The sequence below is a fragment of the Coffea arabica genome, chromosome 4e (assembly GCF_036785885.1).
Source record: "Coffea arabica cultivar ET-39 chromosome 4e, Coffea Arabica ET-39 HiFi, whole genome shotgun sequence".
Lineage (NCBI taxonomy): Eukaryota > Viridiplantae > Streptophyta > Magnoliopsida > Gentianales > Rubiaceae > Coffea > Coffea arabica.
The window spans coordinates 37778459-37791907 of NC_092317.1; the positions used below are offsets into that span (position 1 = coordinate 37778459).

Consider the following 13449-nt stretch of genomic DNA (forward strand, 5'->3'; position numbering starts at 1 on the left):
AGGAGAGGATGTGAGGACCCGTAAAAACTATTATTTTATGCCTAATTTTTTGCTTAATAAATTTTTTAATTGGATTTTTATTCCAAGGAATATTTTCTAGTCATATTAGACCTAAATACAAGGAAATATAATTTCGTTATATTTTTAAAGTGACTCGTTCAAAAAATAATTTCCTAGGGCGCGTTTAGTAAAAATAGCGAATAGTACTTGGAGATTTTATCCGCGTAGTAGTACAATAAACTTGGAATATTGGAGACTCGTACTATGGTCCTAAAATAGGTAATCTTATGAATAAAAACTCAAGTGATAGTTAATAGTGCTATCGTTATAAGAATTTCTCGGAAGTTTCGCGTTATAGCGTTAAATTTGACGGTACGCGTTTTCACACGCGCGACTTCAATTGAGGGACTTTAGACCCTTATTTCGGGACAATTAAGAGTGGGTAATATTTACATGAATATATATATGCCTTGGAGGTTTAGTGCACTAGTGAACCAAATGCGCGAGAAAATCGAGCCGTAATCGCACCAAACGGCCCCTAATGAGAGTTGACTTTTGGGTGAATTACCACCACTTATTTCACCTTCTCTTGGAAGCTAAAGGAAATCAGATTTCCCTCCACCTTCTCTCTCCTCATTGCCGACCAGCTCCCTCCTCTCTCTAACTCATTTGCAACAAAATTTCTGCTCACTAATCTCACTCAAAACCACTCCAAATCATCTCCAAATTTAACTAAACTTGCACCACACCTAGCTTGACACTTGAGGATCATTTTGAGCTGCAAACAAGGGCTGGAAATCACGGTTTTTCTGGGGTAATAGAGGGCCGAAAATTCTGCTGAACATCAACCCAAAGTAAGTGATGATCCCCTCTTGAAAACTTGAAGTTTGGAAGCTATCTTACCTTGTTAAGTTCATGCATGCTTTTGGTTAGCTTGATATGGTTGTAAAATATTCTGGTGGGCTCTTGGAATTCCCACACTTGGGTTATTGTTGCTGATGTGATGATTGATGGTGATTATATTGTTGGTTTAGTGGTTATATGATGCATTAGTGGTGGGTAATTAGTAGAAACATCATTGGGTGTAAGAAGCTAAAATTCCCGATTTTGCCCCTGCCATGTTCGGCCATTTCCAGGCCAATTTTTAATGGTCTAACGGCTTGAATTGGATGTTTATAGGATGTATTAGATGTGTGAAAAATTTCATTGAAAAATATTGAGGTTTGATTGAGCAAATGAATTTTTCTTGAGAAACTAGCATTCTGGAAAACTGTTCGCGTATGATTCTGACCAGTGGTAGTATTTTGGCTATAACTCTGTCCTCGGATGTCGAAATCATGTACCGTTGGTGGCGTTGGAAACTAGACATTCCTGGCTTTAATTTGGTATATAATGCACGTTCTGATTCTTTGTGAGAAAGCCGAACCAAATGTTTTAAGTTCGCTGTCCTGTTGCTCTGTTCATCTGGAATGAAGTGTTCAGGCAGCAACTTGATGTTCGATTTTGAACCAGATTGGTGCTGAATTTGGAAATGATTTCTTCTGTGATATTTTACCCCTATGAACGTATTTTCCAACGGCGTAAGCCATGCTCTATTTCGAGTTAAATTGACTGAGTTGTGACTGAAACAAGTGGACTGCTCTGTTTTGGAAAAACCCTAATGTTGGACTGGTTTGGAACAAGATATTGGAGTGAACTTGTTAATTGATGTTCTTGATACTAAACACTTACCAAAGGCATTATGGATGTTTCTTATGCCTTTATCTCACAAATGAACCATGATTTTATAGTTTGCTTGATTAAACGTTTTGAAATGGGTAATGAAAGTCTCAAGGCAGATTGCCTTATAATTTTCCTGAACTTTGGTTGACTAATTAACTATCTTACCGAAAGTATTTTTCCCTGAAATTTGATAGAGTGGTACCTTTCATATGGGAGTAGAATACTACCAATTTTGGTACCAATCCAAGTTCGTTTCGATACCCAATTAAATTCCTCATGTTGGAGGTTCAAATCTGGAAATTCTTCTCCAGTCTTGAATTTCCCAAACTTCGGGCTACCGTATCTCGGTACTCGAAACTCCGATTCTTGATCCGCTTGTTTTTTTATAAACCTCACTTACAACACTAATTGGGCTGCAAATTTCAGAGGCCGGTTTGCAACGTGTGAATCGTGCCGAATTTCCAAAGTTGGCCGAAATCCAACTTAATTCTGCCATGAAAACCAACCCTGCGTCTTCAAGCTCATTTTTGACCACTTTTCACTTCGATTCATGGAAAAGTGTCTTCTAGGAACTTATAGTACATTCTAAAAGGTTTCCAACGGTATAAAGTTTTCCAATTCTCGACTTATACCGAGCGAGTTACGATTTTTCAAAGATTCATCGTAAAACTGAAAATTTTCCAATCTCAAAGAAATAGAGTTTTCTCAAGAACTCTTTATTCTCTTAATATTTTTAAACGTTTTGCTCACGATTTTCATGATAAAAACTCAAATAATATTGTACGTAATAAAAGACAAGTTGAACCTCGATTTACGTGTAATTGAGGTTCCTTTTTGCAAAATAATCCTTAGATTGTACTAGTGTACAATCTTCTTGATAAGTGGATTAATTGTGTGATTATCCACTGTTAATTGCCAGGCGCACAAGGAGACCTTCAAGAGGATCTCACTGTGGACACTTGAACTCCCAGAAAATAATTCTTATTGAATTGCTCGGTGAGTGTCAAGTGTGTGAAATTTGATACTTGCTTATTGTGGTATTTGTTGAAAGTTTTAAAAATAAGGGCGGGTGCGTACTTTATCGTACTCGTTCTAATTTCGAATGAATGAATGAAATGTATTGAATGAATGAATGAAATGCAATGTTATGTTATGAATGCTTGTGTCGCTGGAGTGAACCTCCTCGACTTTCAAATGAATGGGGGACGCCCAAACTCATAGGCCGTCCTTAGACTTGAGCCAGCAATGGGCTTGGTCGGGGATTTGGGCGAGCCATGAGATACATATAAGCTCGACCTAATAAGAGGTCTTGCTTGGCATACTCGTTGAGTATCGCCCAATAATGGACATTGTGGGCCCTTGGGGTGTACGGTGGACGGAGGGAAGTAAGTGGTGATCTACGGAAATGGAAATACCGACCCGGTTGACAGGAGGGTCAATGCGGGAAGGTATACGAATGACTTCGGCAGAGCGAGTGGAACTTAGCTCTTGAGAGCTATTGTATCCTTGAATTGTTTCTGATTTCTTTTCCTGTTTGAATGATTGTTTATTGAAGGGACATGGTTTATTTATTAGATTTGGGATTGCTATCTGAACAAAGTGCTTGCATGTGTGTTCTTGGCCTCACGAGCGTTTAGCTCACCCTATAGTTTTGTTTTCCTTAACAGGACCGAACCTTGGAAAAGTATGGAGAAACCATCCGTTGTACTCTTGTTAAGACTCCTGCTATATATTTTGACTAGGCCCTGGTTTGGGTTGTACTTTTGGAAATTGTAGATTTGAATAGTTTGGGCCCTGACGTGTATTTTGAATTTAAGTCGTATTACGATTACTGATGTAATGGTTACTTGTTATGTGACTTGTTAAGCTTGAACGCTTCCGCATTATTGTATTCATGTTACTCTCTTTGAAGTGTTTAGTTCGGTTCTAAAGTGAATGGATTTGCTTGAGTCCTGGCGAGAGCTGGGCAGGCGTCCGCGGATACCCTTTGGTCCGCCTTAGGGAGATGTGGGGCGTCACAGAAACTAAATATTTTAATAAGTCTTCTTTGCAAAGTCCCCTATCTAATGGTGGTTCGGGTGAGAAATTTGCTACCTGGTTAATGTTCCACTAGAAAGTGTAAGTCAAAGCTTAGGACTAATCAAATAGTTAATTTTTTCTATGAAAGATTAAAGAACAAAATATACTAGCCAATAATATCAAAATCGTCTAGTTTCTTTTTAAAGTCTCAAAATCGATATGAAAGAAGTTCTTAATTTTCTCTTCTTTCTTTTCTCCCTCATCTACATTCCGAAAAGGTTTTGGATCCTCAACACTCAATTTTGTCTGCTAATTTGATTATTATGTGCTTTTTTAAAGGTGAAAAGAAAAAATGTGACAAATTGCTTTATAACATTATGATTTAATTAAATTGTAACTATTATGGTTTAGTTAGAAGTTTTACATGGTTTATAGAATTTAATCAATAGAAGGAAGCCTATAGTTTTACTGACTTCTAGTATTAAACTTTGATTATTAAATGTTGTTTTGTCTTGTTCTCCCTCAAGTATATAGTTACTTTTGTATTTGTACCAACCACCAAACGTCCTCCTTCTTCTTCTGCTTTCTCTTCTTTATTTTTCTCTTAAACTTGAAAAAGAAATATTCTTCCATTTACCTAGAGAAGGAGAGGATCCTTGCTAATGCCAAAGTATAATTTTAAGTTTCTTATACAATTTTTAGGCATAGGGGTGCAGTACAAACCTAACTTATTAGAATTTGTACTATGAGAATAATTAATTGCATGATACTACAATTGTGAAGGAGGTTGGAATGTCTAAGGTAATTTTTTTTTAGAAATTTTCATAGTAGCACCAGAGCTTTTTGAAAAGCTTTTGATATGAAACACAGACGCCTTGTACTGAGCTGGGGAGAACCAAATGAACAAGGGGGACATCAACGCAACTAAAAACGTTGTGGGGTAAAATGTGCGAGCAAAGTACAGTTGAAGGGCATATTATAGAACTAACCCAAAATTAGAAAAGAAACAGGAAGAAAAAAAAATCAGACGACAGCGTTTTAGTGGAGTGCGCCAAAGAAACCTCAGCCGTTGCTTCTCACTTAGTTCTTTGCGCATTTTTGCTTCCCTCTCTATTGCTGAGAGCTTTTTCGCAGATTAAAATGGTGGGACTCCGTTAATCTCCTTGAAATTCAAAATCAGGTACAATTTTCTTCCGTACATGATTTCTATGGCTTTGAATGCTAGATTTAAATCCGGGTTTTCGAATAACCTTAATAGCATCGAAGATGTCAAGAGTTTATACAAGCAGATGGTCAAAACGAGGCCTCTGCCTTCTGTTATTGACTTCAATCAATTGCTTGGTCGTGTGGTTAAATTGAAGCAATATTCAGCTGTTGTTTATCTCTTTAATGACATGTGTGTTTTGAACATTCCTGTTACTGAATGCTCCCTGAATATTGTCATGAATTCTTGCTGTTCTGCAAATCGGGTTGATTTCGGGTTTTCAATATTGGGGGAATTCTTTAAGCGTGGTGTTGTGCCTAATGTATCTACGTTTAGTACTTTACTGAAAGGATTGTTTAAAGAAAATAGGATTTCCCAGGCTCAGGAATTGTTCAAGAAGATAATATACGAAAGGCTATGCGAACCCGATGAGAAAATGTATGGGATTGTAGTAGACGGGCTTTGTAAAGTCGGGAACACGAAAATGGCTGTTGAATTTGTTAGGATAATGGAAAGAGGAAGAGTTAAACCGAATGCTGTAGTTTACAGTACTGTTATTGATAGTTTGTGCAAGGATAAAATGGTGGATGAAGCAGTTGCTTTTTTACGTCGGATGATTGGAAAGGGTGTTTCACCGGATGTTGTTACTTGTACTTGTTTGATCAAGGGTTTATGCAATACAGGGAAATTGGACGCTGCTAAAAGTGTGTTCAATGAGATGGTGGATTTGGGTATTGCTCCAAATGTTTATACCTTTAATATATTGGTTGACGCGTTATGTAAGGAAGCTAAGGTAAAAGATGCAGAGGGTTTGGTTGACATAATGATTGAACGAGGTCAGTATCCTGATAGTTTCACTTACAATGCTTTGATTGAAGGATGTTGTTTGCAGGGGCGAGTAAACAAAGCAAGGAAATTCTTTGATACCATGGCTGCTCATGGAGTTGGTCCAGATATACTCAGTTATTGTATATTGATTAATGGATATTTTAAGAAAAGGAAAACTGATGAAGCCATGTATCTCTTCCGAGAGATATCACATAAAGGGTTAACACCTGATATTTCTATTTATAATACTGTCTTGCAGGGCTTGTTTAGGGTCGGAAGGTATGTTACTGCAGGAGAAGTTTTCCTTGGGATGCAATCTGCTAATATCAGTCCCGATTTTCATACTTATTGTGTGATGTTGCATGGCCTATGTAAGAGTGGACATATTGATGAAGCATTAGAGCTGATTTCTAAGATTGAAACTGATGCAGTAGAACTTCATGTGTCTATGTACAATATCATCCTTGATGGGTTGTGCAAATGTGGGAGGCTTGATCATGCAAGGGGTCTTTTCAGTAGTCTCTCAATTAAAAGACTGAATCCTAATGTTGCAACGTATAACACAATGATAACTGGGTTTTGTTGGGAAGGTTTGCTTGATGAAGCAAAAGAATTTGCCATCAAAATGGAAGAGAATGGTTGCTCGGCAGATATGACCACATACAATGTCATTGTTCAAGGACTTCTCAAAAGGGGTGAATTTGATGATGCAATAACATGTCTTGAAAAAATGTTTGAAAGAGGATTTTCTCTGCACTCATCTACATTTTCAATGTTACTTGATTTGTTCCAGGAAAATGAAAACAGTCCTGTTCTTGCCAAGATAATTCAGAAGTGTAATCCGGCAAGCAAGTAGTCAAAGTCATGAATGGTGGATACATTGTACCACTTAGTAACTTGCTGTTCTATGCTGGCTCCTGAATCCACTATAAATTGGTCCTGAACCATAATAATTGGGAAAATTAATGCTTTGAAATGGATGAGAGGTTGCCTCCATTTTGTGCTTTTGCTAAAGAACCATGACTGGTAATTCTGGAGGAGAACCCTTGGCCATATCCTGCAAACTGCAAGAAATTCCGTTGGGCTGTTCCATTTGTGCCTGCCTTTGTGATCCAGGAAGTCATCTACTGAACTGCTGAATTCAACACTTTCTTGGCTTATGATCATGGTGTTGACCATTCAAAACTGATGAAAGTCCCCAGGGGAGGATGAGGATGAGGATGGACAAAATTTTGCTTTTGGTTTCCATGGTCCATGTGAGGGAAAGGCAAAGTATTCCAGATGTGATTATGATTATTTAGAGATATGAATTCTCAAGGGTTGCAAGAAAAACATAGGTTGGGTCATCAAGTATGGAGTGAGCTTGTGTCATATCACTGGGTTTCCAGGACAGATTAGCCAAAGGCATAACCTAGCATGGCCTGAAGTGATAAGCTTTCATCCATATAATCCACAGATTGTGTTAGTGGCCTTTGCTTTCAAGCCATTTTGGTACAACTTTGAGAATGGGACACGGGAGAATGTTGGTGACGGTCTATTACCATCTATGAGCCAATTGGTCCTATATGAATGGTCTCCTTTAGGCTGCAAAGACATAAGCATTCATTTACTGGATCCATGGTCTCACCTCAATTGTTACTGGGACCAACAAGTGGGACCTATACAAACATTTAACATTGAGAGAACAGGAAATTGCACCCTGAAGACATGCATCAGCCCTTCCTGGGAGCATCATGAACTAAGTGAGTTTCAATATTTCTATTTGATTAGGAAACAGGGTAGAACTAGTGACGGACAAGTTAAATCTTGTAATATATCTCTGTTTATAGTTGATAGGAATGTCCAGTGATTTCTTTTGTGTGAAGACTTTGTTTTGTTAAGGAAGCGGACATGGATTTTTGTCTCTTACGTTCATCATTAAAATGCATTTGATCGTATTACTATTTTAAACATTGATGAACTTCAACTTTGATCTGGAATTCCAAGGAAAAAGCTTTCCCAATTAACAGAAATTCTTTAAAGGAAATTTGCTCGTCCTGTGGGATTGAGTAGGATCTACATTGATAATCCATGTTTTTATTGGTCTATCCAGCTAGTACTTAAGTTAGTTTTGGAATTTTTCTTGATGCCTCTATCAGTGCTACATCACGAAATCTTCATCTGCTTCCCTATACGGAAAATTTTCTTCCATTGGAAACAAAGAAATTGAGATCATGAATTTTCATCCTGAAGTTATTTCACAGATTTTTAAGATGAAACTAATGGATTGAGGCAAACTCTAACATCTTGCTCTAATGCATTGTTTGGGGCTTGACTCCAGGAAATGGTTCTTGACTGGAAGGTGCTTTCTATTTATTTGGTAAATTCTTCTAAAATATTATGTTCTACATCAGGCATGGACTTTTTTGCTTAAATTACACAATAGTAGTTTGTACTTTTGTCTAATTGGCTGAAGCTTTAGTGTATAGGCACATACCAATTCAAGCTAGTGGTCTTTACTTTATGTTCTGAGAATGGAATACGTTGATATACGAGTTTAATGTTTGGAACCAATAAATATGAGCAATTCAGTTTGACATCTTAAGTGCTGGCTTAAATTTTAGTTTATTCCCACATATGATATGTTAGATTCAATGGCACACTGCTTCAAAAGTTGTCTGCCTTTGATTACAAATTTTTTTTTTTTTTTAATCAAACTGAAGCAGAATCTGTTTTTGGGTAGCTTTGAGGTGACCCACGTTCTGCATCTCTTTGGTTCAGATATCACAGTATATATCTTGTGCTGTTTTCAAACTACTCATGCCTGTAATTTACCTCCCAAGTGTTGTTGTGGAGGGAGAAAGATAGTAGTTTTGAATCTTCATGGTACTTCCTTCTTTCTAGTAGTACTTGTAAGAATGGCAACTTGAGTGCCTCTGAATGTGCAATTAAGACACGATCAAACACGGTATCTGTATGTAACTTAAATTGGATATCTATTCTGCAGAATACTTTTGGAGCCATTTCTTTGTATTTCTGTATTCTGTAACTCTGATTCTTGTTACGCATTGGATAAGTATTATGATGCTTTTCGTTTGTTATGTTGTACAGATGCTAAGTTGAAAATCTAGGAGAAACATAGAACTAAACATGGATGGGTTACAGTTTACAGGGTCTATACAACTTATGGGCTTAGACATGTGAAGAAGCCCACTGCTGATACTCAAAATGCCACATACAGTTGTCTTCAAGTTACCTTTTTGTCCATGGCAGTGGAATAAATTTTCAAGCTCCAGTACCTTAGTTCCTTATTGATGCTGTACCTCGATTAGAAAGATCAACTTATTCCAGCTAGGTCTTAGCATGTGCAGACAGAGAAAAATGAGAAGCACTTCCTCTGATTAATGCATGAAGTGACAATGAACATCTGAAGAACAAAAAATGTACAAATTTAGTAGTTATTTATGGCAGCTGTTGAACCCATCTTCATTCCCTCTGCAGGAGACTCATGATTGGAAATTAGAAAGACAAATATTCTTCTATGTTATGCGCCTTCACGACTACTTTTAGAGATTATGTCTGATTAGTTTGCATCTTTATTAGATTGTTGGTGTTATGTTAGGTTTGCCTGTATCTAGCCTGTTTATAAATATGCACTGTAACAGGTAATATCTGGATTATATGAATTCCTCCATTTGTCAGTATTGATCTTCTCCAAACAATGTTGACTTACCACTTATTGGTGGTCCTTTATTTGTTCTGAGCTCTGCTTTAGGTTTGTCTTCTGCCTTTCGTATTCATGTATACTATTTGAACTGAGACAATGAACTTTCATACTCATTCAATGGATTTTTCTTTTTTGACTAAACTAATTGCACCCTCCATTATAGGTTACTACTTAACTTCTTGTTGGGTATCTTCTTTATGAAATGCTTGTTTTCTGTGATAATCCAAGTAAAATCGCCCGAGTTAGTACTTGAGACAACATTAAGATGTCCCATAAGTAGTTACAACAATTAGTTCTTAGTATTCCTCTTTAAGATTATTTCAGCAGTGACCTTGCACGATTGAAATCATAGGTTTCCTTCTCAGGTATTCAGAGACAACGAGAGCAGCTATTCTACCCAATTAATCTCTCAACTTGAATCAATAACTGTATTTCATTCCACATGATGCAACATATATGACGTTGTACAAAGCTTCTAGATGCCAGCATCTAACTTACATTATACTTTGCAATTATACAAGGGATCGTGCCATCGTGCTGTTGCTATTCTTAGAAACATAAACAACCGTCCGCATACTTTCTTGAAGGAGATTACTTCTAACAGTTGCTTCACAATTGATTTCTCCCTCAATGGTCATCTCTTGCATGAAAGAGTTTTTATTGTCCTCATTGTGAAAGTTGCTTCACAAATGATTTCTTCTTCAATGGTCACCTCTCATGAAAGTTCTCACAATTAAATTATACCTTTTAAAAATGGAAATTGTGTACCTTTCTCTAATAGAAAGATTTTTTTTTTTTTTTTTTTTTTTTTGCAAATGAATCACACAAAAATGGAAATGAAAATTATAATGGTTGGGAATATTTTTACTTCACAAAATGTCAACATATATGTTAGAAATAATTTTACAATACCAAATTACAAAATTTTACCATCATTCATCAAGAAACATATTAAAATGAGTAAATAATAGTTTCTTTCTTGCTTGATCTTCAAATTATCTGACAATATACCCTAACCTTGTTCAGCAATACTAAAACTTATTGGTTAACTACACTTTGTCCCCAAATAGTGAAGTTGACAAAAGACTGCTTTTTCACTAACGAGTGTTTCTGGATTTAAGGCATATTAGTATGCAAACCCGTGCACATGCACCGGTAAATATGTTGGAAAAATTACCGTTTTCCTACTTTACTTTAATTCATAGGAATAATTTAAGACTGTTTCCACCAATTTCACTTTCTAAATTTTGATGAGGTATATACCAACCAAACTCTCTAAAGCCCAAGGACATGCAGAACCATAGAGGTGACTAAAAAATGAAATCATCGATTCCTCTCAAACATTACATAAAGCACGGTGCAGTTGCTTATCAAAACACACAAAACTAGTACCTAATATTTCAGACATGTTTTAGGGCTGCTACGGATGAAAATCTTTGGTTAGTAAAAGAGAAAAATAAGAAATATTAGAAGAAGAGTTCGTGGTCTTGTGTGTTTATTCATTGTCGGAGGGATCCAATTCTTGTATTCTTTCCTTTGTCCAATCTCTTGATTTCAACTTTTTCTTCTGTTGACATTCTCTTACTCTGTACTTTTATGATTTTCTTTTTGAAATGTTGTAGAAATTTAACTGCTATTAGACTAGTTATGGTCGGAGTTAGTTCATGACACTTTTTCCTAAAATAACTCCACCACTCAAACTAACTTTCTATCTCCTGCTTTATCTCCTAATTTATCTCCTATAATATCTACGTGTTGGAGTTAATTCCTACTCTCTCTAACACGACATCTACTAAATTTGCATTTGGGTCCTACTCTCTGTAACATGACATCTACTAAATTTGCATTTTGGTGTTGGTCAGATGGAATAAGTAATTGACTTGGTTATCAACTCCCACTGTCCACTGTTGAGATAAGATAGAACACTAATATAAATCTCTAAATGATAATTAAACTAAGTAAACTACTAGTAAAATAATTAATTATATTGGTTAATTAATTAGTTTTAACTAAAAGGGAGATCGAAAAATTTGGAGTTTTACATTGTATACTACTATAGTAAAATATTTCAAAAATACTTCCAAAAATAACTAATCCAAGCGGTCGTTCAATAGTCTTAAAACTGCAACAACCATTTTGTGCACAAATTGAACAAATAAAGATACAAACAGAGTCAAGATATGTAATTAGAGTATAATACCTATGTTCTTACTTTTCTTTTTTAGTGTAAGCGGGAGGATTCGAACCCGAAACCTCTCCTTACGTACCCTCCCCCTTCTCCCACAAAAACCTATGTTCTTACTTACTTCAGAGTATCCTAACAAAATTGGTTTCAAAAATAAGATTTTCCTATTTTGTAGTCTAAGACCCAAAATAAGTACACACCAAAAATAGGGAAAAAAAAGGAAAAAAAAAAGGGTAGACCCATTATATAGCTCTGATGTGTCTGCTTTTCGCTTAAAGTGCGTGCTCTTTATTGCAAGGCAGGTTCAATTCAGGGGTGCCCACAGATTGAGTCCTCTTTAGTGTAAGTCCAGACTCGAAATTCCCTTATTTGGGCCAGTTATTCTATAACGAATCCTACTTAAGGTTGTGTGCACATATGATGGGCTGTGTGGTTGGTATTTTTGGTTTTTTATTTTTGTGGGTAAAGTGAATAAATTACAAATACAAACATTATCCCAAATATTTTCTCTACCTTAAAAAAAAAAGGTTCAAACATATGATCAGTAATCTAGTCCAAGCAAGGGATGATTGCAGGTTTACTCTTTTCCCTTATTCTTTTATCTCGCTAATTAGCATTCCAACCACCCAATCTCTAGTGACATTCATTAGGTTTTGATGCCTTACTAGTGTGCGACATCAATGCAATGAATGTAATCAGCGGTCAAAATGATAGTAGATGTAAAAGTAATTAGCCCTAATGGTATCGTGAGTGGCTTGCTAAAACACGAGCAAGTTCAAATACAGAATACAAAACACATTATGCAAGTATATTTGTGTGTGTGTGTATTTTTCTTGGTTCAAAAAAGATGGTACCTATTTAGTGCGAGACAATGTGAATTTAGCCCAATTAGGTTGGCCAACTCTTCCAGTCAAGAACAAGTCCAAAAAAGTTAATCAATAATTGAATTTGTGTTGACCTCTGACCTCTCCATAACCCAACCAATTGCCCATCCCATCCTAATCGTTTTTTCTTTACTCTATAAATAAAATTTTGCACGTGCCTTAGCACGGTCTTTTTTTTTTTTTTTTTAATTTGTTGTGAATTTATACAAATATAAATAATAGAAGTACAAAAATTAACAACATTCTTACATGTTCATCTTTATTAACTTTAAAAAATTAATGTATTCTAAATGTTTGAATATTTACTAATTTTTAAAAATTTGTTTACATACTTTTCATTATAATATGATAGCAAATATCAAATAATGTACCCATATCAAAAACTTGGTAGATATTCTTTTTTTACAGATATTCTTTTAGACAATTTAAATTTTTATAATGATCATAAACTTTATATATTCCTATTTAATTAAGTAGAAAAAGTCTAGCAATTCATTTTTCTTCATCAATAAATATTCAGTTTCCAACAATATTGCTAAATCTGTCGATGTAATAGTTAATTCTCTTTTTTACACTAAGTTAATTCAAAATTAAGGGAAGAAATGATGAACAATTTGAATACTAATCAACGGTATGGTGGTGAAATAAAGTAATTTGGGATATGTAAGATTTCAATAATTGTGATTAAGGAAGTAATTTGGGGTATGTAACATTTCCATACTAGTGATTTAAAAAACGGTTTTACTGTAGTTCTATATGTATTAATTTGATAGAAAGCAAAATCATTAAAATAAGATTACTTATTTTTAAAAACAATATCATTAAGATAAGATTAATTATTTTTATTTCGCTATATTCCAGCCATTTATGGCTTCATTTTTTTCCTCAACTCAGCCCAATT

The 13449-nt window shown here is 35.5% G+C and overlaps 1 protein-coding gene across 2 annotated transcripts; it reads left to right on the forward strand.

The window, feature by feature from the left end:
* Positions 1-4791: 4791 nt before the first annotated feature.
* LOC113741553 (uncharacterized) lies at positions 4792-9537 on the forward strand. 2 transcript variants are annotated; one of them, XM_027269087.2, is made up of 2 exons: positions 4792-7515; positions 8864-9537. In XM_027269087.2, the coding sequence occupies exon 1, from the start codon at positions 4941-4943 to the stop codon at positions 6627-6629; it is 1689 nt and encodes a 562-aa protein (XP_027124888.1). In that variant the 5' UTR covers positions 4792-4940; the 3' UTR covers positions 6630-7515; positions 8864-9537. The 2 variants fall into 2 exon arrangements, with proteins under 2 accessions (XP_027124888.1, XP_027124889.1); XM_027269088.2 differs by having other exon boundaries at positions 8918-9537.
* Positions 9538-13449: the final 3912 nt, after the last annotated feature.